General features: G+C 44.2%; 1 protein-coding gene across 2 annotated transcripts in view; it reads left to right on the top strand.

The window, feature by feature from the left end:
- Positions 1 to 24491, top strand: part of Clspn (claspin) — a 38537-nt gene that overhangs the window by 10336 nt on the left and 3710 nt on the right. For both annotated transcript variants that reach the window (XM_087548394.1, NM_001395082.1), the window contains 17 exon segments: positions 663 to 740; positions 1456 to 1528; positions 2414 to 2522; positions 2695 to 3269; positions 8531 to 8722; positions 10024 to 10247; positions 11493 to 11668; positions 11936 to 12000; positions 12685 to 12881; positions 13187 to 13341; positions 14432 to 14661; positions 15161 to 15272; positions 18471 to 18546; positions 18936 to 19033; positions 21552 to 21716; positions 21820 to 21941; positions 23313 to 23440. In XM_087548394.1, coding sequence (XP_087404520.1) covers positions 663 to 740; positions 1456 to 1528; positions 2414 to 2522; positions 2695 to 3269; positions 8531 to 8722; positions 10024 to 10247; positions 11493 to 11668; positions 11936 to 12000; positions 12685 to 12881; positions 13187 to 13341; positions 14432 to 14661; positions 15161 to 15272; positions 18471 to 18546; positions 18936 to 19033; positions 21552 to 21716; positions 21820 to 21941; positions 23313 to 23440 — 2775 coding nt within the window.

The following is a 24491-nucleotide window of genomic DNA, read 5'->3' on the forward strand; positions in this document are numbered from 1 at the left end:
CTTGAAAGAGGGGGTTTTTTTTTGTTTGTTTTGTTTTGTTTTTTTTTCCCTGTTCCCTAGAACCACCAGTCAGGAAGCTCTGTGGACTTTACCACCAATAGAAAGCTCTCCAAAATACTCCATAGAGAAGGAGCTGAAGGAAAAGCAAAATCTAAGAGAAGTTCCCTAGAAGTCATTTTCCTTCTTAGGAAATATGTAAACAGAAAAATTAGGGTTATAATTCCATTTGTATCGAACCTCTATTTTATTTTATTTTATTTTTAGCACAGTAGGAAAAGTTTTTATCTGGTAATTATTAGTTTAAGAGTAGAGTAGTGTTCTTGATGTGGAAAAACCTGTGCAATAAATTATTAATAAACTTCACTTTCTTTCCTGAAAAAAAAGAGAAGAGTAGTGTGATGTAGTAAGAAACATCATTTTACCAGCCCTGGTGGTTGTGTTATCCAAGATACTTGGGAGGCAGGAGAATTGCAAGTTCAAAGCCATCCTAGGAAACTTAATGAAACCGTCTTCAGGTGAAACTTGAGGCCTGGGGATTTATCTCAGTGGCAGAATGCTTGCCTAGCATGTGCAAGGCTCTTGAGTTCTCCTTATACAACAAGAGAAAAACATCTTTTTAATCCAAGTTTAGTTTTGTCTTTAATCAGTTTGCAATCTTTTAGAAAAAGGAACCATCCCTGGAGAGTGAGACCTTTTCATTAGAAGATGAAAGTGAGTTATCCAAAGGCAGTGGGAGGAAGGTAAGGCACCCCTACCTGATATTTGTATGATCTCTTTCCACAGAAGAGTGTGAGTTTCTCCAGATGGATACTGTATCTTATTTAATTTCCTTAGTAACCAAGCTCTTTCTCTTTCTTTTTTTATTTACTTCTTTCTTTTTTAAAGATTTGCTTTATTTTTATACATATGTTTTGCCTATATGTATGTCTGTATGTCTGTCTGTGTCCTACATGTTTATTTCTATGTATATGTGTTTTGCCTTTGTGTGTCTGTATGTGTGTCTATTTTATGTGTATGTATCTTACCTGTGCACCACATGTTTCTTTTCATGTGTGTTTTGCCTGCATGTATGTCTGTGTACCACATGCATGCAGTGCCTAGTGGCCAGAAAAAGGCGTCAAAATCCCTGGACCTGGAGTTACGGACAATTGTGAGCCACCACATAGGTGTTGGGAACTGAGCCTGGGTCCTCTGAGAGAGAAGCAGGTGCTCTTAGCCACTGAGCCATCTCTGCCATCCAGTGTTTCTTTGTATACAGCAAGAACAGAAATATCATTCATTAGAATAAATTCTTTTTTCTGAGACTTGCTAATAAATACGTTCCTTATTCTTGTATTGAGTGTTTAGTGCCTAGTTTTCCTTCTCTTCCTGTTTTCTTAGAGACAACAACTCTTCAGAGTAAATATCTTTCTGGAGAACACCATTAATGTAGTTTCGCTTTGTTTTGTTTTTAAGGAAAGAAAGGCAGCAAAGTTAAGTAAAGAAGCACTAAAAAAACTGCATAGTGAGACTCAGCGTCTAGTCCGAGGTAATACAGACCATGAGATGCATCGTGGCGGGGTTTGTTTTGTTTTGTGGGTTTTTTTTGCCAGCTCATCCTGGGTGTTGGGGAGTTGGTTTGCTAACACTTATAATGTGAATTCGTATCATTTGAGTGTGATGTGAAATTTAGAGTTAAACTTGATAAATGTCCATTGTTCCCAAGCCCTTGGACCATTAATATAAACAGAAAATTTGCAGAACTGTGGTAAAGCTAAAGGGGGAACTGTTTTTTAAGATGTTTTAAATTATATGTTTGTGTATGTGTGTGGGGTGGTGTATATGAGTGTAATTGCCCAAAGATGCCAAAAGAAGTTAGATCCTCTGAGCTTGACTTATAAGCAGCTGTAAGCTGCTGACCTGAGGGGCTCTGGGAACTGAACTCTGATCCTCTGTCAGAACGTGCTCTAGTCCCTAGAGAGGAGACTGTTGTCTATGGACTGACTGCATCCGGATCCCTGTAGGAAGTTTGAAATGCATGAAATTATTTGAGATATATAGAAGATTCTGTTTGAAATGGAATCCAATAATATATATTCGTTAAAAGTATTCTGATGTATTTTGCCTGGCATATGGCCCAAGACCCTTATGGTGTTTGAAGCTGGGAGGAGTGAAAGTTTGGGGTCAACATGGATGATATAGCAAGTTCCAGGCCAGCCCATGTCACCCAGCACGTCCTTGTTTCATAACAGAAGAAACACAGAAGGCAGTTCTCTTTAGGAGCTTGCTGGGGTTTGGCTCTTGTCCTTGGTAAACGCAGGCCTGTTTTTTGTCTCATGATAGCTTCGTTTTATATTATTTGGTTAACTCAATGTGAAGTGACATTTCAGAATATGCACATGAGTATTTCCTTGTTTTGTTCCATTTTTTTTAGAATCTGCACTTAATCTTCCATATCATATGCCTGAGAGTAAAACTATTCACGATTTCTTCAAACGGAAGCCCCGGCCCAGTTGCCAGGGCAGCGCCATGGCCCTGCTGAAGTAAGAGATGCTTTCCTTGTGGTTACCGTCCTAGTGAATGTTGAGTTCCATAGCATCTGGTGTAAAGTTTACACTCCTTGGTTCCTTAGAACTGATTTAAACCATCCATTCTGTGTTGAGAGATGACTGTGTCCCAGGGAGAATCTTCAGTTTCGGCTTATGTCCCTTCTAGGTCATGTAAGTATCAGTCGGGCCACCACAAGGAAGCCATAAACCCGGCAGATGCAGCTGGAATGAGTGCCGATGACCCCAGTAAAGGTTCTGAGCAGAGAACAAGGGCAGAAAGTGCAAAGGAAACTACCATTCTCCCTGAGGTCTCAGAAGAAGCCGGGATCACTGCTGGATCAGATGAGGCTTGTGGGAAGGATCCGGTAAGAGGAGCAGAGCTGGAAATTGAGGAGACTGAGAAGTACAGTGATGGCAGACCTTCTCCTGGGGACAGATCCGTGTCACAGCAAGAATCCTCCATCTCCAGGAGCAAAGACAGTGAGAACTGTCACACTGGAGAACTCACCCAGTCCGACCCTCCTGCCTTGGAGGGAGAAGAACTGAAAACAACAGAAGAAGCAGAGGCAGGAGAGGGAGCAGCCGAGCAGAAAACTGAGTCAGCCGTGGCGCCACCTGGAAAGGCGAGACGATTCACTGTGGACCGACTTAGACAGCTAGGCGTGGATGTTTCCAGTCAGCCTCGGCTGGGTGCTGATGAAGATTCCTTCGTGATACTTGATGAACCTGAAACCAACAGAGGTAACCCTCGAAGCGGGAGATTCTCTGGGGTGGTTCCTACCTGCAACTTTTGCTGCTGTGGAAGACGGGGAGCGTGGGAGAAGCCAGCGATTGCGTGATCTTCCAGATACACTAGAAGTGGGCAGAACTCTGTTCAGTGAGGTTGGCAGAATGTCAGGGCGAGCTTTCAAGTCTTTTTTCAAATGGAAACCTGGTGATAATTAGCACACCGAGGAGGCATACCGCTGTTGGGTTATGGTATTTAGGAATTTATTTCTGCCTTTTCAACTTAAACACCTAAATTTTTCTATGACCCTGTGTCAGATCTTATTAAATCATTCCTAAAAACATTCTGTTTTTGACAGCCAGAGAGAAGCACTTTAGTCCCCTGAAATTGTCTGCAAAACTGAATTTCTTCCTCCACCCTCACTCAATAGATACTAAACTATCCGTTGCCTTTGTAAAATGCTCTACTCCTTTCTGGGTTGACAGAGCAGGGTCACCTGTAACCTTGTAAGAATCCTGTTTGCAGTCAAGGCATTCAATCACACACCCAGGTAAATCAGGCCCCTATCCTTCACTTACGATACTTTCACAGTAGGACCTGGGAAGATGGCTCACTGGTTAAGAGCACTTGTTACTCTACCAGAGGACCAGAGGGAGTTTGAATTCCAGCATCCACGTCTGATGGTTCATAACTACCTATAACCACAGCTCCAGGGACGCTGGCATTCTCATGTCTCATGTTTCTCTGTCTCAAACTCACTGTGTAGCCACAGATGACCTGGGCTTCTAAGTCACATCCCTTCCCTAGAGTATATCACAAAATGTTTAACTGAGTGTGCGGTATTTAGATACACGAGATCTCTCTGTGTAGATCAGGCTAGCCTTAAACTCCCAGTCCTCCTGCCTCTCTGCCATAATGTTAGGATTTGGTATGTGCCAGCACTCAGGCCTGGGCTCTCCAAACCATCTTAGAAAAAAGAAAGACACACTGTATGGTTCAGGCGCTATCCTAAAGGTATACTGAAATAATAGTATTCTTTATTCTCTATATTCAAATAAATAGGATAAAGAAGCATTCACATGGTGGTAACTAAAATGGTTTGCATCAAGACTGTTCAGTCAACAACAACTTGTTGACAGGTGCTGTGTCAGCCACAGGGTCTGGTGTGTAAAATACGCCTGGTGGCTTTGTTGAATAGATGGACATTGTGGACTTTGTAGAGGCGAGAGAGGGATATTTTAGATATATATTTATTTTTTAACTTTTTTTTTTTTTGAGTCAGGGTCTCACTATGTAACCTTGACTGTCCTAGAACTCATGGTGTAGATCAAGCTGGCCTCAAGCTTGCAGGGTTCCTCCACCCCTACCTCCCAAGTCCTGGAATTACAGAGCGTGCTGGAGAAGGACATTTTTAGAAAGGACAGAAAAGGCCCTGCACAGTACATATTGGGAGAAGATGGGAGTTTGATTGGAACTAGATGTACAGTTAAGGGTTATGTAACACGATTGGCATGGATTCATCAGCAGAGGACAAGAAGGAACTGCTGCCCACATCTGAGGAAACCCGTTGCTAATTGACTCTAGGAATTAAGGAATTTTCTAAGTAGTCCTGGGCTGAGGTACAGGAGGAAGACATTTTGAGGACCTACCATATTAAATACTGGTGCATTCTTTATTATCTTCTTTGATCCTTATAGCCCTGGGAGATTATTTTGCAAATGGAACTGAGGCTGTCCCCAGTCAGTTTGGGCCATTTTTCCAGCATGATACATAGCTTATATAGAACTTAGCGTGATACCTGCCACACGTTGCACACTTTGTTTTAACTCAGCATGCTTTCCAGCTGGGCGGGATAGCTCACCACTTTAATCCCAGCATTTTGGAGGCAGAGGCAGGCTGATCTCTGTGAGTCGAAGGCTTGCTTGGTCTGCATAGAGAATTCCAGGCCAACCAGGGATACAGAGTGAGACCCTGACTCAAAACTTTTTTTTTTTCTTTAAATATGATTGGCGTGAAAGTTTGGTTTCCAGACCAGTCGTTTTCACTGTATTCTATACATGACCTTGGAGTCTTTCAGGCAGTAAACCTAGACTTGGCATTTAGTTGGGTACTGTGTGTACAAGTGAGGTGCAATCCCTGTCCTCAAGGAAATGAATAATTGAGATAGGCAAGCAGACCATTATTGGACTGGACGGCAAGTAAAGTGGTCAGTTTGTGTCACTGGAGAAGATGCAGAGGAGTCCTCCAGTACAAGCCGCTTACTTGGATTGGAGATTTGGGGAAGTTTTGGCAAGAGGGGGGAGGGGAGAGAGAGAAAGTTGCAATGAGAATTTTGGTTTCTTTGAAAACACAGAAATAGTGTAAGAATGTGTTTTCATTGTAATCCCAGGTATGGGATGTGGGGCTGCTTCAGATTGTCCACAGCAGCTGACTGATCTGCCTCGTGCCCCAGCAGAGGCATGGGTTTGGCTAGCTGCAGATAGTTTCTGTGATTGTGTGACGCTTGGAATTTTGGGGACTCTTCAGAGTGTATATAAATACTAGATCCTCAAGAGGTGGTGGATTGCTGTTGGTCACAGTTTGTGAAATAGTTGTGCTGGAAGAAATAAGAAATTAGACATCCTGATGGTAGTGAAGGTCAAACCTGTTCCAAGGATCTCGACACCCCTAATCAGCAGGAGGCAGTCTAAGAACAATGTTGACCCCTTTCCCTTCTGCCCTTTATTCTCTCCTACCAAGAGATAGGGGGTTGAAGGGGTAGAAGAGGAGGGGTGGAGAAAGGTGAAGGAAAAAAGAACTCACAAAGTAACAAAAGTCTGACTATACAGAGCTCTAAAACCTGAGGAGGAGATACCAAAGCAGGGAGGGAGAGACAGCTTTTCTGGTAGAGACAACTGCAAAAGACACCGATGTTAGAAATCGTGGGTGTGCTGGCTGGCGGGGGTCAAGGTTGTAGGGTATTGATGAGAACCTAGATTCAGAAGGACTTTGGGAGGATGTCAGAGAGGTAGAGCTTCAGTTACTTTTCTAGTAAAGGACCATTGAAGTTTTTTGTTTTAAACAGGGAAATGGCTCACTCACTAATTTTAGAAAGATCAAGCTGATAACTAGCATAGCTGACACTTTGTAAGGATTTAAGATTAAAATTAGAGAGCTGGGCCTGATACCATATGCCTGTAATTCTAGACTTAGAAGGCTGAAGCAGGAGGATTATTGAAAGTTCAAGGCTACCCTGGGCTACATAGCAAGTACTAGGCTAACCAAGACCCTGTTTCAAAAACCTAAGAAACAGAAAAAAGGGTTGAAGAGATGGCTTAGTAATTAAAGGCATATGCTGCCCTTACAGAGGATCCAAGTTCAGTTCCAGCACCCACGTCTGGCAGCTCATATCCACCTGTAATTCCAACACCAGGCCATCTGATGCCTTTGGGCCTCTAGGAGCAGTAGTCATGGGCACATACACAGGCACACATACACACACGCACATAATTAAAACTTTTAAATAGATTTCAAAAAGTAGAAACAAGAAAGAAAATAATGATATAATCTTATTTTCTTTATCTCAGAGTAAATGTCCATGAGAAAGGTGAATGTAGATTAAATTCAAATATATTATTCCTATTCTTTATGAAGGCACAGGAACCTAGTGGGAATGAGAACAGTGGACCGGAGCTACGGAGCAACTTGAGTTGGGGCAGAGGCTTTTTGCTTGAAGAGCTGAGAGATACTGGGAGGGAAGGAGAGTAAGGGATGAGTAAGCCGGGCAATGAGTGCAGAGAGAGCGGCTGGCTCACCTGACTGCAGGATGGGGAGCTTGAGAGTCGTCACATTCTCTGATTATGAATGAAGACGCTCCCTCGATGTTATTTTAGGGCCTCAGTGGAATCTTCCTACTCAACTGTTTTATTTTATTAGCATCAATAGTGATCTGCCTATTTCTGTTCTCTCTGCTGGTACCACCTGTTGTGTTCAACTTTACCTCGTCACTATTAATAGGAGGCAGACTTGGGCTTTCTCTCACTGTTCTCTTGTCTGTAAGTGGATATACCATCGTTTATAGTTGGATTGTTACTGCGAGTAATTGTTAGAGGCACAATGAAAGGATTTTTGTTTCCTTCTCTGAGGAAAGTAAAGAACACATGTAGACAATATCCATACAGCCAATAACATGGATTTGAGTGCATGTTTTTAAGACAGCAACTATTGACTGGGTGTGATGGTGTGCACTTACCGTCTCGGCTCCTAGATGGTGGAGGCAGGGAGATCAATAGTTCAAGATAAGCCTGGGCAATGTGAGACCCGGTGTCTAGACATAAACAAGATCCAGCAGAAAATAAACTTTTGGTTTTATATTTTAAAATTAATCTTGCCTCTTTTAAGAGGTTATTATTTCTTTCATCTTATGGATATGTGTCTGAGTATGTGAGTGTGCACCATGTGTGTGCAGGAGGCCCTGGCAGTCAAAAGAAAGCACTGGATCCCCTGAAATGTTACAGGTTAGGGTTAGGGTTACGTTGTTAGCCACTAGGTGGGTCCTGGAAACTGAAAGAAACCCAGGTCCTCGGCAAGAACAACCAGTGCTCCTAACCACTGAGCTACCACCTCTCTAGCTCCAAATTGCACTTGATTTTTGAGACAGCATCTCACTGTGTAGCATTGGCTGGCTTGGAACTTGCTGTGTTGACCAAGATGGCCTTAAACTACAGAGTCCACCTGTCTCTTTAATCCCAAATGCTGGGATTAAAGACCTGTACCACTACAACTGGATGCACCACTACAACTGGATCCAATTAACCTTTTTAATAGCTGAAATGAAAGCAGGTTTGTTTGTTTTTTCCTACTGATTTGATACTAAAAAAGAAACTGAGGGCTGCAGAGGTCTCAGAGTAAAAGCACTTGCCACCAAGCCTCTGGGCCTGGTGATCCCCGTACCCACAAGATGAAAAGAAAGGACTAAAGCTTGTCCCTGACATCCACACAGGGCCATGGCATGCATTCCTACACACACACACACACACACACACACACACACACACACACACACACACACCTAAATAAGTAATAAAAATATGCTTTTAAAAGTCTGTTTTTTAAACCAGAGAGCGAACAGTTCTAGATTACAGTGTATAATTTTTGTGCAGATCTTAGTAGCATGGGGGGTGTGGGGGGGGGTTTCTCTGTTATTTTCCTCTGTTAAGCTGGAAAACTTCTCATTCTTAACTGGAATCTTCGCTGAGCAGGGCACACTGACACGTTGGTTCTCGTTTGGGATTAGAACTGGAAGCCTTGAAGCAGCGCTTCTGGAGGCATGCTAACCCAGCAGCCAGTCCCAGGGCGCATCAGACGCTGAATGTGAACATCATCGTGAAGGACTTGGGCACTGACGGGAAGGAGGAGCTGAAGGCAGAAGTGGTGCCCGTCACTTTGGCAGCAGAGAAGCTGGAAGGAGCGAGCCACACAAAACCAGGTACTTGTCTCTACTGTGAAAAGCCTGCGTAGGAAAAGCCACAGAGCCTTTTTTCCTTGGAGACTCTGGAGATTGGACCACATGCAGCTGGAGCCATGGCTCTGTCTATGTGTACTCTTTGGGTGGTGGTTTAGCCCCTGGGAGCTCTGGCTGGATGGTATTATTATTCTTATGGTGTTGCAAGCCCCTTCAGCTCTTTCATTCCTTTCTCTAACTCTTCCAACAGGGAGCCCGTTCTCAGTTGAATGGTTTGCTGCTAGGGTTTGCCTCTGTATTTGTCATGCACTGGCAGAGCCTCTCAGGAGACAGCTATATCAGGCTCCTGTCAGCATGCACTTCTTGGCATCAGCAATAATTGTCTGGGTTTGGTGGTTACATGTCTATGGGCTGGATCCCCAGGTGGGGCAGGCCCTGAATGGCCATTCCTTCGGTCTCTGCTCCAGATTTTGTCTCCGTATCTTCTCCTGTGAATATTTTTGTTCCCCCTTAAGAAGGACTGAAGCATCTGCACTCTGGTCATCCTTCTTGAGCTTTATGTTGTCTGTGGATTGTATCTTGGGTAATCTGAACATTTGGGCTAATATCCACTTATCAGTGAGTGCATACCATGTGTGTGTTTTTTGTGATTGGGTTACCTCACTCAGGATGATATTTTCTAGTTCCATCCATTTGCCTAAGAATTTCATGAAGTCATTGTTTTTAATAGCTGAGTAGTACTCCATTGTGTAAATGCACCACATTTTCTGTATTCATTCCTCTGTTGAAGGGCATCTGGGTTCTTTCTAGCTTCTGGCTATTATAAATAAGGCTGCTATGAACATAGTGGAGCATGTGTCCTTGTTATATGTTGGAGCATCTTTTGGGTATACGCCCAGGCCATGTTATGTTTTTAACTGTTCGTCTTTATGTAAGTAAGTGTGTTACTGTTTTCCATCATGACTTCTGAGCCAGGGACTTCCAGTGGGAGACTCAGACCCAGGGCCCCTTGCTTGCTCACCATGTGATTCCTACTGAGCTACGTCCCTAGCCCTTTGAGCTAGAGACTTCTAAGGCCTCATTCCCTTCACGCCATCCATTTAACAGTTCCTTACAATCTGCTGGGTGCTGGCCTTCCCTCCCAAACTGAGATAAGTAAAAGCCTAGAGTGCTGAGGTCTATGGTTTTCCTTTTGGGTATTCAGAATAAATACAAACAGCTTTATTAAATTGCTTAAATTTGTATTAAGTCGTTTAAATTGCATGGTTATTTCTGTGCCTTGTAGTCTGTCATACCCAAAGCATGGTGCTATTCGTTTTGTTCAGGTGAAAAACTGCAGATGTTAAAAGCTAAGTTGCAGGAGGCAATGAAACTCCGAAGGCTCGAGGAGCGGCAGAAGCGCCAAGCGTTGTTTAAATTAGATAATGAAGATGGATTTGAAGAGGAGGAGGAAGAGGAAGAAATGACAGATGAGTCTGAGGAAGATGGAGAAGAGGAAGAAGAGGAGGAGGAGGAGGAGGAGGAGGAAGAGGTTGGAGACATGCAGGAGGTTTGGGACAGTTATATACTTTTCTCTCTTGGCTATGATGAATAAGAGAAAAGAGTTAAGATTTACTTATTATTTGTGTGTACGAGTGGTTTACTTCAGTGCCTGCGGAGGCCAGAGAGGGTACTGGGTCCTCTGGAACTTCAGTCGTGGGTAGTTAGTTGTTAGCTGGGTGCTGGGGACTGAAACAGAGTTCTCTGGAAGAGCAGAAAGTGCTTTTCAGTGCTGCATCATCGCTCCAGCTCCCATATGTGTATATGTGTGTATGCATACATGTATACATGTATATGCATGTTTTGTATATGCATGTTTTGCCTGTGTGTGTGTGTGTGTGTGTGTGTGTGTGTGTGTGCCGTGTGTGCCGTGTGTGCCTCGTGGATGGATGAAAATAGCTATCTGTGTATGTACTCTAAGCTCCGCACATACAGTTCGGTTGGCATTATTGAGTGCCTGCAGTTCACAGCTGTGTGTGTCCTGTTTCTACCTGATAGTTTGTGTGTTTTAATATAGTGTTATATTGAAAATAACTTTACTAATAAGGACTTTTCTGTTTGTCATTGATTGAGATTGAAAAGCAATTGTTCTTATTTAGGCTGAGGTCTGGAATAGTTCTCAGGCAAGAGGTCTTTTTAAATCAATCCCATTCTTAGTAAAGGAGGGCATTTATGGAAGAACCCCCTGTCCCTGTCCCACAGTAGTTTTGCAGCCCAGGGAAGGTGGGTATTCATTATATGGCTGTTCAGTATGAAATGAGCTTTCTTTTCGGTTTACCCCGTGTAAAGAAAGGGAAGGGGGTGTCTGAGCTGGGCAGCACATTATAGTCTGTGCTTGCTGTGATGAGCAGTCATCCTTCCTCTAGACTGACTACTCTCTTACTGCCTTAGTAGCATGCCCATCTAATCCTCCTTCATGGAATGTGAAAAGCCCTAAAGCTAGTCAGGTGTGGTGGCACACACAGTTAATCCCAGCATCCAGGAAGCAGAGGCAGGTGGGTCTCTGTGAACTCAAGGCTGGCCTGATCTACAGAGGGAGTTCAGACTGGTCAGGGACCCAGGCCCACATAGTGAGATGCTGCGTGAGAAACAGTCAGGGGATGGCTTCCTGATTGTGCGTGGACTTAGTTTGTTTCAAGTTCACCTCTCCATGCTTGAGATGTAACCTATAACCAGGAATCCACATTTCAGCTAAGGGTGGATTTACTTTTAACATTTTTTGACTTGTATTATTTTTTTTACATGATTGGCATAGACTTCAGAATATCTTCTTGGCAGTGAAGATACAGAAACCAAAGCTGAAAAAGAAACAGATAAAGAAAACACAGACGCCAGTAGTGACGTCGGCAAACCTGTTGCCCTCTCTGTCCCCAAGCCCCTGTCCTCGGACTCCACCTTACTTCTGTTTAAGGACACCTCTTCCAAGATGGGGTAAGTTCTTCTGAGGAAAACAAAATTCTCTGGGATTTCTGAAGACATGTCCTTCTTAAAGGTGCAGGTATGTGCACACGAGTGCAGATGCCTGAGGAGGCCAGAAGAGGGCGCTGGATCCCCTGCAGCTGGGAACCAGTCTTGGGACTCTGGGAGAGCAGTGTACTCTTAACTATGAGGCCATTTCTCCAGCCCATTCTTGAATTTCTTACAAGGGAGTAGGAAGTAAGAACAGATACTCAAGCAGTTTACTGTTTTATTTTGTAGTTACTTTCCTACTGAAGAAAAATCAGAAACAGATGAACACATGGGCAAGCAGTCTGACAAACTGGGTAAGTAGTGACCCTCACGTAGAACATTTCTTTAGTTCTGATATGTAAGACCATAGTCTCACAAATGTTTCTTCCTTCCTTTTTTATTCTAGTGGCAGCATATTCTTACATGTAGCAGTGACATTATTTATGACTTGAAATATTTTTTGTGACCCATTTTTGAGCTGCTTTTATTTCTTTTTTAACATTGACTTCTTTTTACTCTATGAGCATGCGTGTTGCACCTGCGTGAATGGCTGTGCCTGCTGCTCACGAGGTTGGAAAGGGCTCCGGATCCCACGGACCTGGACTTACACAAGGTTGTGAGGTATCATGTGGGTCCTCTGCGAGAGCAGCAAGGGCCCTTAACTGCTGAGCCAGTTCTCCAGCCCTTGGGCTAAATTTTTATAGTTGACCATGGACATACGTTTTGTTGATTGAGTGAAACATGAAATATTTCTATGCAAAGATCAAAGAAAGGTATGCACTTAGACAGAAGAGAACTCCCATGTGTCACTTAGCTCAGAGTAACGAGCCCTAAGTATACACTGCTGCTGTTGTGAATTAATTGACCTTTCACAGAATGACTTGGAGCCCAGAACTTAAGTGGTTTGCCAGTGAATTTACCTGTTCGCTTCCCAACTCTTCCTACACAAATGCACCTCTGTATTTCTGTATTCCGAGTGTATTCTCTCATCCTCTTAGATGAAGACGACTCAAGTTCACTGCTAACAAAAGAGAGCAGCCACAACAGCAGCTTTGAGCTCATTGGCTCCACAATTCCATCCTATCAGCCCTGCAACAGACACACAGGCCGTGGGACGAGTTTTCTCTCTACAGCAGGATTCAGGTCGCCATCCCCTGGACTGTTCCGGGGCAGTCTGATCAGCTCGGCTTCTAAGGTAAAGCGGGGAGAACTGTTCTCACCTCCTCTGCTCACTGCCCACACTGCTGAATAGAGTGTGTCCCAGCCAGCCGAGCCCCACCGCGTGCTGCTCAGCTTTAAAAATGCACCCGCTTCGTGTATTAATTAGCAGGCGGTCGTGCCTACAGGTAGTTTTCCTTAGGCTCTGTTGACTGCATTGTCCGCCTCAACTGCGATTGCCTGAGAGCAGATGACATATTGCAAGTAGCAACTTCTGTTGTTGTCATGACACTGGATGGCATTTGTGAAATGTTTTGCTTTTGTTTTTGTTTTTGGTGCCAGAGTTCAGGGAAACTGTCTGAGCCTTCACTTCCCATAGAGGATTCCCAGGATCTGTACACCGCCTCCCCAGAGCCGAAGACACTTTTCCTAGGAGCAGGAGACTTCCAGTTCTGTTTGGAAGATGACACTCAGAGCCAACTGTTGGATGCAGATGGGTAGGTAGTTTTGTGTTTCTGTGGGTGGGAATAAGGCTGGGTGCTGCTTAATTTTGTTTAAAAATAAAATGAGCTTCTGCCACTCCATCTGCGCTTTCTCTTCTGAGAAAGAGGTGTCCTGACCATTAGTCTTATATTCCACGAGTTTGAACAAAGTCTCCAGAAAATAAAATGTAAATACTCCTTGCTGACATTCCTATTCTCTGATCTTATTTCAAATACACAGACCTTGTATTGTAAAGGCTTTCTCTGTTCGTTCTCCTTGTGTTCTGGTTGTTGGGTAAGATTGGAATATAGCACCCGGTCCCCGTATCAGCAATGAAGGTGTCCTGGAATATAGCACCCATCACTGATGTATCATTAGAAGCCACCTTTATACCCTAGAAGTGAGCCTTTATGCCTCACCTTTAACAAACCTTGCCCATCCTCCCTGTCTAGGTTAGCATGAGGCTAAACTTTAGATCGTGTTGCCTGAGTTGAGGCCCAGTGTTAGTTACTGACCTTGTGGCTCTGAGACGACACTGAGAAAGACCCTAAAGGCGGAGGAGGTTTGCTTTGAGTTCCAGTGGCTACTGCGTGTCACAGCAGGGCAGTCACGGCAGCAGGAGCACAGGCATGGGACACAGTTAGGAAGAAGAAAGATGAATGATGTCCACCTCCTTTCAGACAGTCCCGGAGCCCAGCTCCAGTTAGGGTGGGTCTGCTGCCTCTTTTAACCAATCTAGCTAATCTCTTGAAGACACACCCAGAGGTGTGTTTCCATGGTGATTCTAAATCCCATTACCTTGAAATTCACGGTCCCCGTCACATTTAGCTTCTTACTTTTCTTTTTATAATTTTTCAAAATTGCATTTTGTTTATCCTGTGTGTGAGGAGGTCCTGGAACAACTTGCTGAAGTTCGTTCCCTCCTCCACGTGGATCCTGGAGGTGGAACTCAGATCTTCAGGCTTGGCAGCAAGTGCCCTTTACCCGCTCAGCCATCTTGCTGGCTACAGTCAGCTTCTAACCCTGGTGGTGGGAGTCAGAAGGTTTTCACCTGTGGTTTTGTCTCTTCTCTGGGTAATTTCTGACACTTCACTGTACTTGTAGATTTTTAAACGTTAGAAATCACCGGAATCGGTATCAGGCTTTGAAGCCACAGTTGCCGCTGGCCAGTATGGACGAGAATGCCATGGATGCCAACATGGATGAGTTGCTCGACTTGTGTACCGGACAGTTCACATCTCAGTCTGAGGAGAAATGTCAGCCAAGGAAGAATGACCAGAAAGAAAACATGGAGGAACTTCTGAACCTCTGCTCTGGCAAATTTCCTTCTCAAGGTAAATATTCAGTGAGAGTGTCCAGTTTACCACAGCTAGACTTCAGTCAGCTTATGTCAGCGTCCCTGAAAAGCAGCTCTTGCCCCTCTCTGTAAATGTACAGGGAACAGGGATGTGAGGGAACTCCCTCACTTCCTCAGCTTTACCACTCTTGTGTTTTTAGAGTGACAGTGTCAACTTCGGGCTGCTTTAGTTTCAGCATCATAATGCATAAGTTAATCTATGTCCAGAGGTTAGAGCAGTGTCTGGTGTGTAGTAAGTGTTGCTTGCTTGCTGGAACAGGAAGTAGGCTCTAGGAGGTAATTGGGTGTCCGTTTTGTTCATGACTGTCTTCCTGGGGCTTGGTACACAGTAAGTATGAGTCAGGGTTTGTTGAAAGAATGAATGGTGAACTTTTCCACATCCTACCTAAGAACTGAATTGAGCTGGTTGGTATTTAGATGGCCAGGGAGAGCAAAGGAGTCATTTCCTTCCTTACTGATCTTTCCTTGTGAGGCAGACGCTTCCCCGGTGGCCCCACTGGAGCTGAGGACGGAGGAGAGGGAGAGTGGCACAGAAGATCCCATGGAGGAGGCGCTTGCTCTTTGCTCGGGCTCCTTCCCAACAGACAGGTGAGTCTCAGAGTTTGGTGGGATCAGGAAGATAAAACCCTAGGATCCACCAGACATGGTGGCACACACCTTTAATCCCAGCACTCGGAAGACAGAGGCAGGTGGATTTCTGAGTTCCAGGACAGCCAGGGATACACAGAGAAAACAAAAACAAAAACAACTAACCAAACAGTCCTAGGATCTGGTTCTCTGTGTTTAGCAATGAACTAAATAACTTTGGAAAAGGCAAATCTGAGATACTACCCCACATCCTTTAGGGGGACTACAGTTTTATATAAACTAAGTCTTGGCAAAAATAAGGGAAACCTCTGTTTATTCTTGGTGAGCTGCTAGGAAAAACAGTGCAGTGGTTTCTCAGAATTGATAAAAGAGGGCTGGAGAGATGGCTCAACAGTTAAGAGCACTGACTGCTCTTCCAGAGGTCCTGAGTTCAATTCCTGGCAACCACATGGTGTCTCACAACCATCTGTAATGGGATCTGATGTCCTCTTCTGGTGTGTCTGAAGACAGCTATGGTGTACTGTAATAAAAAACAAAGTAGGTTGGGGATTTGGCTCAGTGGTAGAGCACTTGCCTAGCAAGCGCAAGGCCCTGGGTTCGGTTCCCAGCTCCGGAAAAAAAAATAGAAAAAAACAAAAACAAACAAACAAACAAAAAACAAAGTAAAAAAAAAATTAAAAAAAAAAAGAATTGATAATAGAATTACGGTCTGAGGGGTTGGGGATTTAGCTCAGTGGTAGAGCGCTTGCCTAGGAAGCGCAAGGCCCTGGGTTCTGTCCCCAGCTCCGAAAAAAAGAACAAAAAAAAAAAAAAAAAAATTATGGTCTGATCCAGCAGTTCCACTTTGGCTCTAAAGAAGTCTGAGTGGTGTTACCGGCCTGTGACCTCAGCACTGGGAAGGCTGCAGCAAGAGAGTTGTAGACTCCAGGCCAGCCTAGTCTACACACTGAAATCCTGCTCACACAGACTTAAAAGTAAAAATACAGGTGGGCAGATGTGGTGGTGGTAGTACACACCTGTAGCCCTGGAGCTTAGGTGGTGAAGGGAGAAGGATCAGGTGTTCAAGGTCTTCTTTGGCCATATAGTGAGCTCCTGGCCAAGTGAATGACATGGAAAAGACTTGTCTCAGAGAGAGAGAGAGAGAGAGAGAGAGAGAGAGAGACAGACAGACAGACAGACAGACAGACAGACAGACAGACAGACAGAACCAGAAAGCCTAGTGTGGTGTATGCTTGGTATCCAGTAGAGGCAAGAAAATCAAGTTCAGGGCCAGGTAAGTGGCTCAGTGGGTCAGGGTACTTGCTACCAAGCCTGAAGCATGTGTCTAACATGGTAGGAAAGAACTGACTCCCACAAGTTGTCCTCTGGCCTCTTTATGTAATAGAGTACTTATAACATGTGTGTAGTTATAGATGCACATGCCTGTACATGCATATACATTAAATAAATGTAAAAATAAATGAAGGCAAGAAAGTTAAGGCCAGCCCAGCTACATGAACTCCTTACACATAAATGAATAAAACAGGTTTTTATAATGTGTGCTTAACATTATTTGGTAATAGCTAAAATGAAGAGGGACTGTAATGGACTGCTATCTTGGTTAAGGTTATCCTTGCTGGGCTAAAACATCATGACAAAAAGCAAACTGGGGAGGGAAGGTTCACTTAGCTTACTCTTCCTCATTACTGTGCATCATCAAAAGAAGTCAGGACAGGAGCTTAAGCAGGGCAGGACTCTGGAGAGAGGAGCTGATACAGAGGCCATGGAGTGGTGCTGTGTCCTGACTAGCTCAACCTGCTTTCTTCCAGAACCTAGCACCACCAGTCCAGGGATGACCACAGTGGGCTGGGCCTTCTTCAATCAATCATTCATTAAGAAAATGCACTATAGGAGCCAGAGAGGTGGCTCAGTAGTTAAGAGCACTGGCTGCTCTCCCAAACAGGCTGGGTTCAATTCCCAGCACCCACATGGCAGCTCAACTGTCCATAACTTAAGTTCTAGGATCTGACATCTTCACATAGACATATATGTAGGCAAAACACCAATGAGCATTAAAAAAAAAAAAATGAAAAAAAGAAAAAGAAAAAGAAAATATCCTATCCACTTGCACACCACTCCCTCTCATGGAGGCATTTTTTCAATTGAGGCTCCCTCCGTGATTATAGCTTGTGTCAGGCTGACATAGAAGTAGCTGGCACATCTGCTAAATAAAATTTATATGTGTTAAATGGTTTTAAAAGGAAGGAAATTTGTTTTTGTCATTTGAGACTAGGTCTTCCTATGCAGCCCATACTGGCCTAGAATTCACTGTTAGTTCAGGCTGACCTCAAACTGGCAATCCTAAGCCTTATCCTCCCATTGTGTACCATTGCACCCAGCCCAATAGGAAGGAAATTATGACACATGCTTCAACATGGAGGAACCAAGAAATATTTGTCACTGAAGGACAAATAATATAGTCTTTGGAATAAGCAGTTTTACAGAGACAGCGAAATCAGATGGTGGATGGAGAGAGGAAAATTTGTTTAATGGGTGTAGAGTTTACTGGCTGAGGTTGGTTATATAGTAGTATCAGCATAATTTTTTCTGTCTTTGAGACTGGGTCTCATTCTGTATCCCTGGCTGGCCTGGAGATCACTCTGTAGACCAGGCTAGCCTCAAACTCACAGAGATCCACCTGCTTCTGTCTTCCAAGTGCTGGAATTAAAGGCCTGAACCGGGCTGGAGAGGTGGCTCTGTGGTTAAGAGCACCCGACTGCTCTTCCAGAGGTCATGAGTTCAATTCCCAGCAACCACATGGTGGCTCACAACCATCTGTAAAGAGATCCGATGCCTTCTTCTGGTGTATCTACAGTGTACTTATATATAATAAATAAATAAATCTTAAAAAAAAAAAAAAGGCCTGAACCACTACACCCAGGGATGACCCTGAGTGTCCTTATCTCTGCCTTCTGAGGCTGTATTACAGTGGGCCACTCTGCCAACTTGGCATTGATGTGGGTTCCGGGGATCAGAACTCCAGCTTTCACAGTTGTAGAGTAAATGCTTTAGCCACCAAGCTCAAAACACCTTTTTAAAAAGACAGATACCTCATTTTCTGCTTCTTAAGAATTTAGCAGTGCTGATAAGTGTCGTAAGTCCTTAGCTCGGCTGACTGCTTGTGATGTGCTTTCAGTAACTTAGTGTTTTGTCTTCTAGGGAGGAAGAGGGTGAAGAGGAGGAATTTGGAGACTTTCAGCTTGTTTCAAAGGAGAATGAATTTGCTAGCGATGAGGTAAGTGCAGAGAGAGCACAACCAAGCTCTACACGGTACTCCCCTGCATCAGTTCTTGAGAATTCTGAGCTTAGTGTCTTACCAGAAGCAATGTCCTGTGATGAGGCATGGGGACAGAACTTCACAAATTCTCATGTTGCCTTCCTTTTTGTTTCACGGTGCTGGAGCTCAAACCAGGACCAGGACCAGGTAATCCCAGTACCTGGGAGGCTGAGATAGGTTTATGAGTTCGAGACCAGCCTGTACTACACAACTGTCTACAGAGTAAACAAGTTTAAGAACAGGGGAAAGAGCATACAGTGCTTTGTCTCGTGCGCAAGGTGTGGCGGGGCTCCCTTCCTGTGATCCCGTTGTCAGTGGTAACTGGGTTTGATGCTCTGACCTTGCAGGGTGGACACAGTGACTCCAGTGATGAAGAGCTGGCCCTGGACCTGGAGGATGATGAAGAAGAGCTCCTGAAGCAGTCTGAGAAGATGAAACGGCAAATGTAGGTGTTCTGTCCATGCCTTCCGCTTCTAGACAGTTCCCCAAGTTGAGGTATAGCTTGTTACCTTTTTACATGAACTTGCTGGTTTGGTTTCTGCTTTTCGAGATTAACATAAATTAAACAAATCCTTCGTGGCCTTGAAGCAAATGAGATGACTCAACAGGTTAAAAAAATAACTGCTTCCTGTGCAACCCTGTCTGCCAATCTCTCCAGACCCCACAGTAAACCAAAAGTTGTCCTCTGACTTCCACGCCTGTGTCATGGCACACATATGCACACAAATGAATATGTTTTAAAAAATCCTTCTGTGGCCACTTCCTGAGTACTCAAAAGTTGTGTTTCCCTTAAGTGACATCAATACTAAATCTCTCTTGATTCCTCCCAGACCTAATGACATTCTCAGTAGTGTTGCTTCCTATTCTTGTTGTGTCCTGGAATATTCTCTTTCTACTCAGGTGTGCTCTGGCTGTTATTAGTCACGTGACCCAAGATCAGGAGAACTGAATCACCCCCTGTGCTCGAAGGCTGTTGCACATAACTGCATTGCCTGGAACTTTGCTCCTATGAAGTCTGTCATTCCTAGTGTTCTTGGCTCTCATCTCGGGCAAATTGCCCGCTTAATTGTTTAACATTTAACATATTTGTCACTCTGGTCATAAGAGTAAAACTTTTATTTTAGAGTATTCTAAGGACGTATGGGCTGGAGATATGGGTCATTTGGTAGAGTGTTCGCTTATATGAATGAGGCCCTGAGCTTAATGTCTACCACATACCCATAGAAACATAGGTGGGTGGGTGGGTGGGGGAGTAGACTATTGGAGGGATGGATAGACAGATGGACAGGGGTTGGAAGTAAAGCTCAGTAGTAAAGCACTCTGCATGATATACACAAGGCCCTGGGTTTATCCCCAGCACCACAAATACAAAGGGAAAGATGGAGGGTTAGGGAAGGAGGAGAAAAGGGAGGGAGTTATTCATATCCATTGGCCAGAATGATTGTGAAAGTGTTGATAATAAGTTTCCTCATAACTTTTTATGCAAATATTCTTATACAACTGAGATTTAAATAATTTCCCTATGTGTTTAGTTTTGCCTCTTGACTTTCCCTCGTAGCATATCCACAGTATTGTAATTTTATTTTTTTTTTTAAGATTTTATTTTATTGTATATGAGTACACTGTAGCTGCCTTCAGACACACCAGAAGAGGGCATCAGATCTCATTACAGATGGTTGTGAGCCACCATGTGGTTGCTGAGATTTGAACTCAGGACCTCAGGAAGAGCAGTCGGTGCTCTTAACCACTGAGCCATCTCTCCAGCCCCCTGTAATTTTAAAGAGATTTCACAAACATAATTTTAATAAAGATTCAGTAACATATAGCATGTGCATGACTTTTAGATTCATGTCCAGGACGTCATATTGATCTCCGTTAGATTTATATTGTTGCTTTTGGCCTGTCATTTCATCCTCGTAGGATCCAGCTGGGGTTCTCATTTGTCACCTGTCACTTTAACTTTTCTGTACAGCTTTAGGATATAGCCAGATCTCCCCCTCCCCCTCCTCCACCCCAGAGCTAGTAGTTGTTAAACTTTATTTAATCGCAGAGGTCTTCAAATCAGTCCTTAAAGAATGGCAACCTAAGTTGAACTGCTCAGCGACATTACTGAGAAGCCCGGGAAGCCTGGTGACTAGTGGCCCTTGAAGGAACTCTCCAGGAAGCCTAGGATTTAGAGGGGAAATAAAATACAATATAAGAGTAGAGCTGAAGTTTAGAGAGCGTCCTAGCATGGTCAAGACTATAGCTATAGACTCAGTCTCCAGCACCTCACCAAAATGGAAAATAGAAAAGATGAACTGTAACCGTGTCAGACAACAGGGAGTTCTGATCTTACTGCCTCAGACTGTTCTCTAAGCACCGGTGAGCTTAAATACAAAACAAACTAGTTTGAACCTTCTAGCAGGTACGCCTAGATATGTAGTCAATATTAAGAGTTTTCTGGGACTGGGTGAAACTCAGTGCAAGCCTGATGACTGAGTTCGATCCCCAGAACCCACAGATTGAGGAATCAAGCAAGCCAGCTGGGTGTGCTGGTGTGCAGTTATAATCCCAGCACATAAGAGATAGGAGAATGTTTAAATATCCAAAAGAGCACTTGAGACATTACCAAAACGTGTTATGAATTTAAGCGTGCTATTAATGGTTCTGTGTTCTGCTTTTCTTTACTGTTAGCCCTTTGGCTATTTCACACATGGATACAATGCATTCTGCTCACATTCCTCCACCCTCTCATTCTTCCCAATCCTGACCGCTGTCACCCAACCCCGCTACCCCACTAACCCCATCCTACTTTCAGCTTTGTTTTTGCTCTGACTTTCTGGGCTCGATGAGGAGGGCTGTCCTGTGGGGCTATCCACTGGGACAGGGGTAACCACGGTGGCTTTCTGCTTTCCTTACTGTATCCATATTCTGCGCGCGTATCCACTGTCTAGTCTCTAATCTTTCAAGTTGCTTTCTAGGAGACTGAAGAAATACTTGGAGGATGAGGCAGAGGTGTCAGGCAGTGACGTGGGAAGTGAAGACGAGTATGACGGGGAAGATATCGATGAGTACGAAGAAGACGCCATTGATGAGGTGCTCCCATCCGACGAGGAGCTGGAAAGTCAGATCAAGAAAATACACATGTTAGTATTCTAACGAGCCCTCTGAGCAATAGGGCGCCTCGAGGCAGCCATGCTACCAGGCACGACGGTCCTGGTCCTGAATGCCTTGTTGCTTCTGCTGTAGGAAAACCATGTTGGATGACGATAAGCGGCGACTGCGGCTTTATCAAGAGAGGTACCTTGCTGACGGGGATCTGCACAGTGACGGGCCTGGACGAACAAGAAAATTCCGATGGAAACACATAGGTATCTTGGTCCTTTAGAGAGAAGTGGTTCCAGCATACGTATTTGTCCGCTCTAGGATGGCAAATGGCAATGAGAACCAAACCAGGAGGCTGGAGGTACAGCTCGGTTGGTAGAATGCTTACCTAGAACACAGATGCTCTGAGTTCCATCACCCACAACACATTAGAAAACAACCGGGCCATGGCCCTGTGCCAAGGACCTGCCTCAGCTTGGAGAGGGGTTCTGACTAAAGGGGTATCTGCGAGCAGTGAAACAAATGACTGAAAGTCAAATCTTAGGTCCAAGCTGACAGCCTATGTACTGCTCCAGACAGCTTTCCAGACTGCTCTACTCTCGAGACAGTTCTCCCGCTATTCTAAAAAACTCTGGATAGCTCATCTCTTGCAGATCAGAAGCCCAGTGTTTTATTTTACACATCAGTTCAGTCATTACCCATTTTGATTATCCCATGACCCCAACCCCTTAATTCTTTGAGACTGCAAGCACTAACAGACAATAAGATAGCTGGGTGGGATCTCATCCTGAAATTAGCATTCTGACTGTGCCTGGACCTAAATTAGCTCTGTCCCAGGCTGACCTCGAACTCAAGAATCCACCTGCCCTTATAAACATAAAATCTTACCTGGGTGGGATCTTGCCCATCTCCTGCCTTGGTATCTTTCTGACCAGCTGACTCACAGTGCAGCTGCCTCCGTTCCTTTAGATCTGTGAAGCTCCTTATACAATTCATATTGCATCCTTATAGTTTGCATAGCTGAGAAATTATATATTGTCAAACTCATGTTTTCAGCATTCTGTCCCACAGCCTTAGGGCTGTCCTGAAGGTCACAGTGTTCCACCATTTTGCAGAGACATAGACACATCCTTGTCTCCCAGACTCACGCTGTCTCTGATTATCGTGAAGTCATTAACCTTGGCAGAGGGGACATTTTTCAGAGGAGGAACGTGGAAATATGTACACTGTTATACAAACAAGGCTTTCACCCACAGGAGCCATCGACACTCGTGGAGGCTCACGCCCTCCTGGATCTGTTTAGAGGCAGGAAACCCTGTTACATTGTCCCTTACATGCGTATAATCCCAAAATTTGGGAGGTAGAGGGAGGACAACCAGGAGTCAAGATCGTCCTTAGCTCCATAGCAAGCTCAGTGCCAACCTGGCTACTTGCAGCCCTTTCTGGGGAAAACACAACTACAAACAGAAAACCACCCGCACACCAGGGTGTGTAGTAGAGGTAGCCATATCTGTGGATTTCCTTTGTAGCTGGGAAAGGATTATGTCAAAACGTTCGGCAGATACGCGTTTGTTTTGTGTCTGACCACTCCCTCTGTGAGGATTACTGAATGCTAACCGCCTTACTCTTTCCTTTAGATGACACCTCCCAGATGGATCTGTTTCACAGAGACTCTGATGACGATCAGGTTGAAGAACAGCTTGACGAGACTGAAGCCAAGTGGAGAAAGGAGCGAATTGAACGAGAGCAGTGGCTTCGGGAACAGGTAGAAAGTCTAATAAGAAAATTGCCTGTTTTGGCCAAGTTTGGAGGGCAAAGATTCAGCCACTTCTCCTGCCATATAAACTTAGCAACATGTATTTAATCCTTTTAATTTGGGGATTTTCTTCCCTCACACACACACATACTGAAAAGGTTACCATAAGCATCTCTGGCTAACTGTCCAATGTTAAAAAATATGTATTTCAGTGGTGGGACTTGTGACACGTGCCTTTAATCCCAGCACTTGGATGGCAGAGACAGGTGGATCTCTGAGTTCCAGGCCAACCCAAACTACATAATGATACCTGGTCTCAAAACTATGAAATGCATGATTTTTTTAAAGTATGTGGATGTGGAATGGGGGTGGAGGGTACATTTGAGCATGGTACCTGTGGGGGCCAGAGTTGGGCATCGGGTCCCCTGGAGCTAGAGTTCCAGGCAGTTATGAGCTGCCTATGTGCATGCTGGGAACCAAACTTGGGTCCTCTAGAAGAACAGCACATTTTAACTACTCAGCCTCCTCTCCTAACCACTCAGACATCACTCCAGCCCTTTTTTGTTTTTGATCTAATGCAGCAAAGCTTATAAAAAAGAAAACAAGGTGTTGGGGATTTAACTCAGTGGTAGGAAGGCCCTGGGTTTGGTCCTCAGATCTAGAAAAAAAAAAAAAAAAAAGAAAACAATGGTTTTATAACCGAGCCTATCTTTTTTTTGTATATATTTTTGGTATATCTTCTTTGTGTATATATTACTATTTTCTGTTTGGTTTTTTTTTTTTTTTAAAGATTTATTCATTTATTATATATAAGTACACCGTAGCTGTCTTCACACACACCAGAAGAGGGCATTGGATTTCTTTACAGATGGTTGTGAGCCACCATGTGGTTGCTGGGAATTGAACTCATGACCTCTGGAAGAGCAGTCGGGAGCTCTTAACCGCTGAGCCATCTCTCCAGCCCCCTTGTTTTGTTTTTTAAGACAGTGTCTTGTGTATCTCTGACTGTCCTGGAACTCACTCTAGACCAGGAAGCCTCAAATTCATAGACATCCACCTG

Source organism: Rattus norvegicus, chromosome 5, assembly GCF_021556685.1.
Source record: "Rattus norvegicus strain SHRSP/BbbUtx chromosome 5, alternate assembly SHRSP_T2T, whole genome shotgun sequence".
Classification (NCBI taxonomy): Eukaryota; Metazoa; Chordata; class Mammalia; order Rodentia; family Muridae; genus Rattus; species Rattus norvegicus.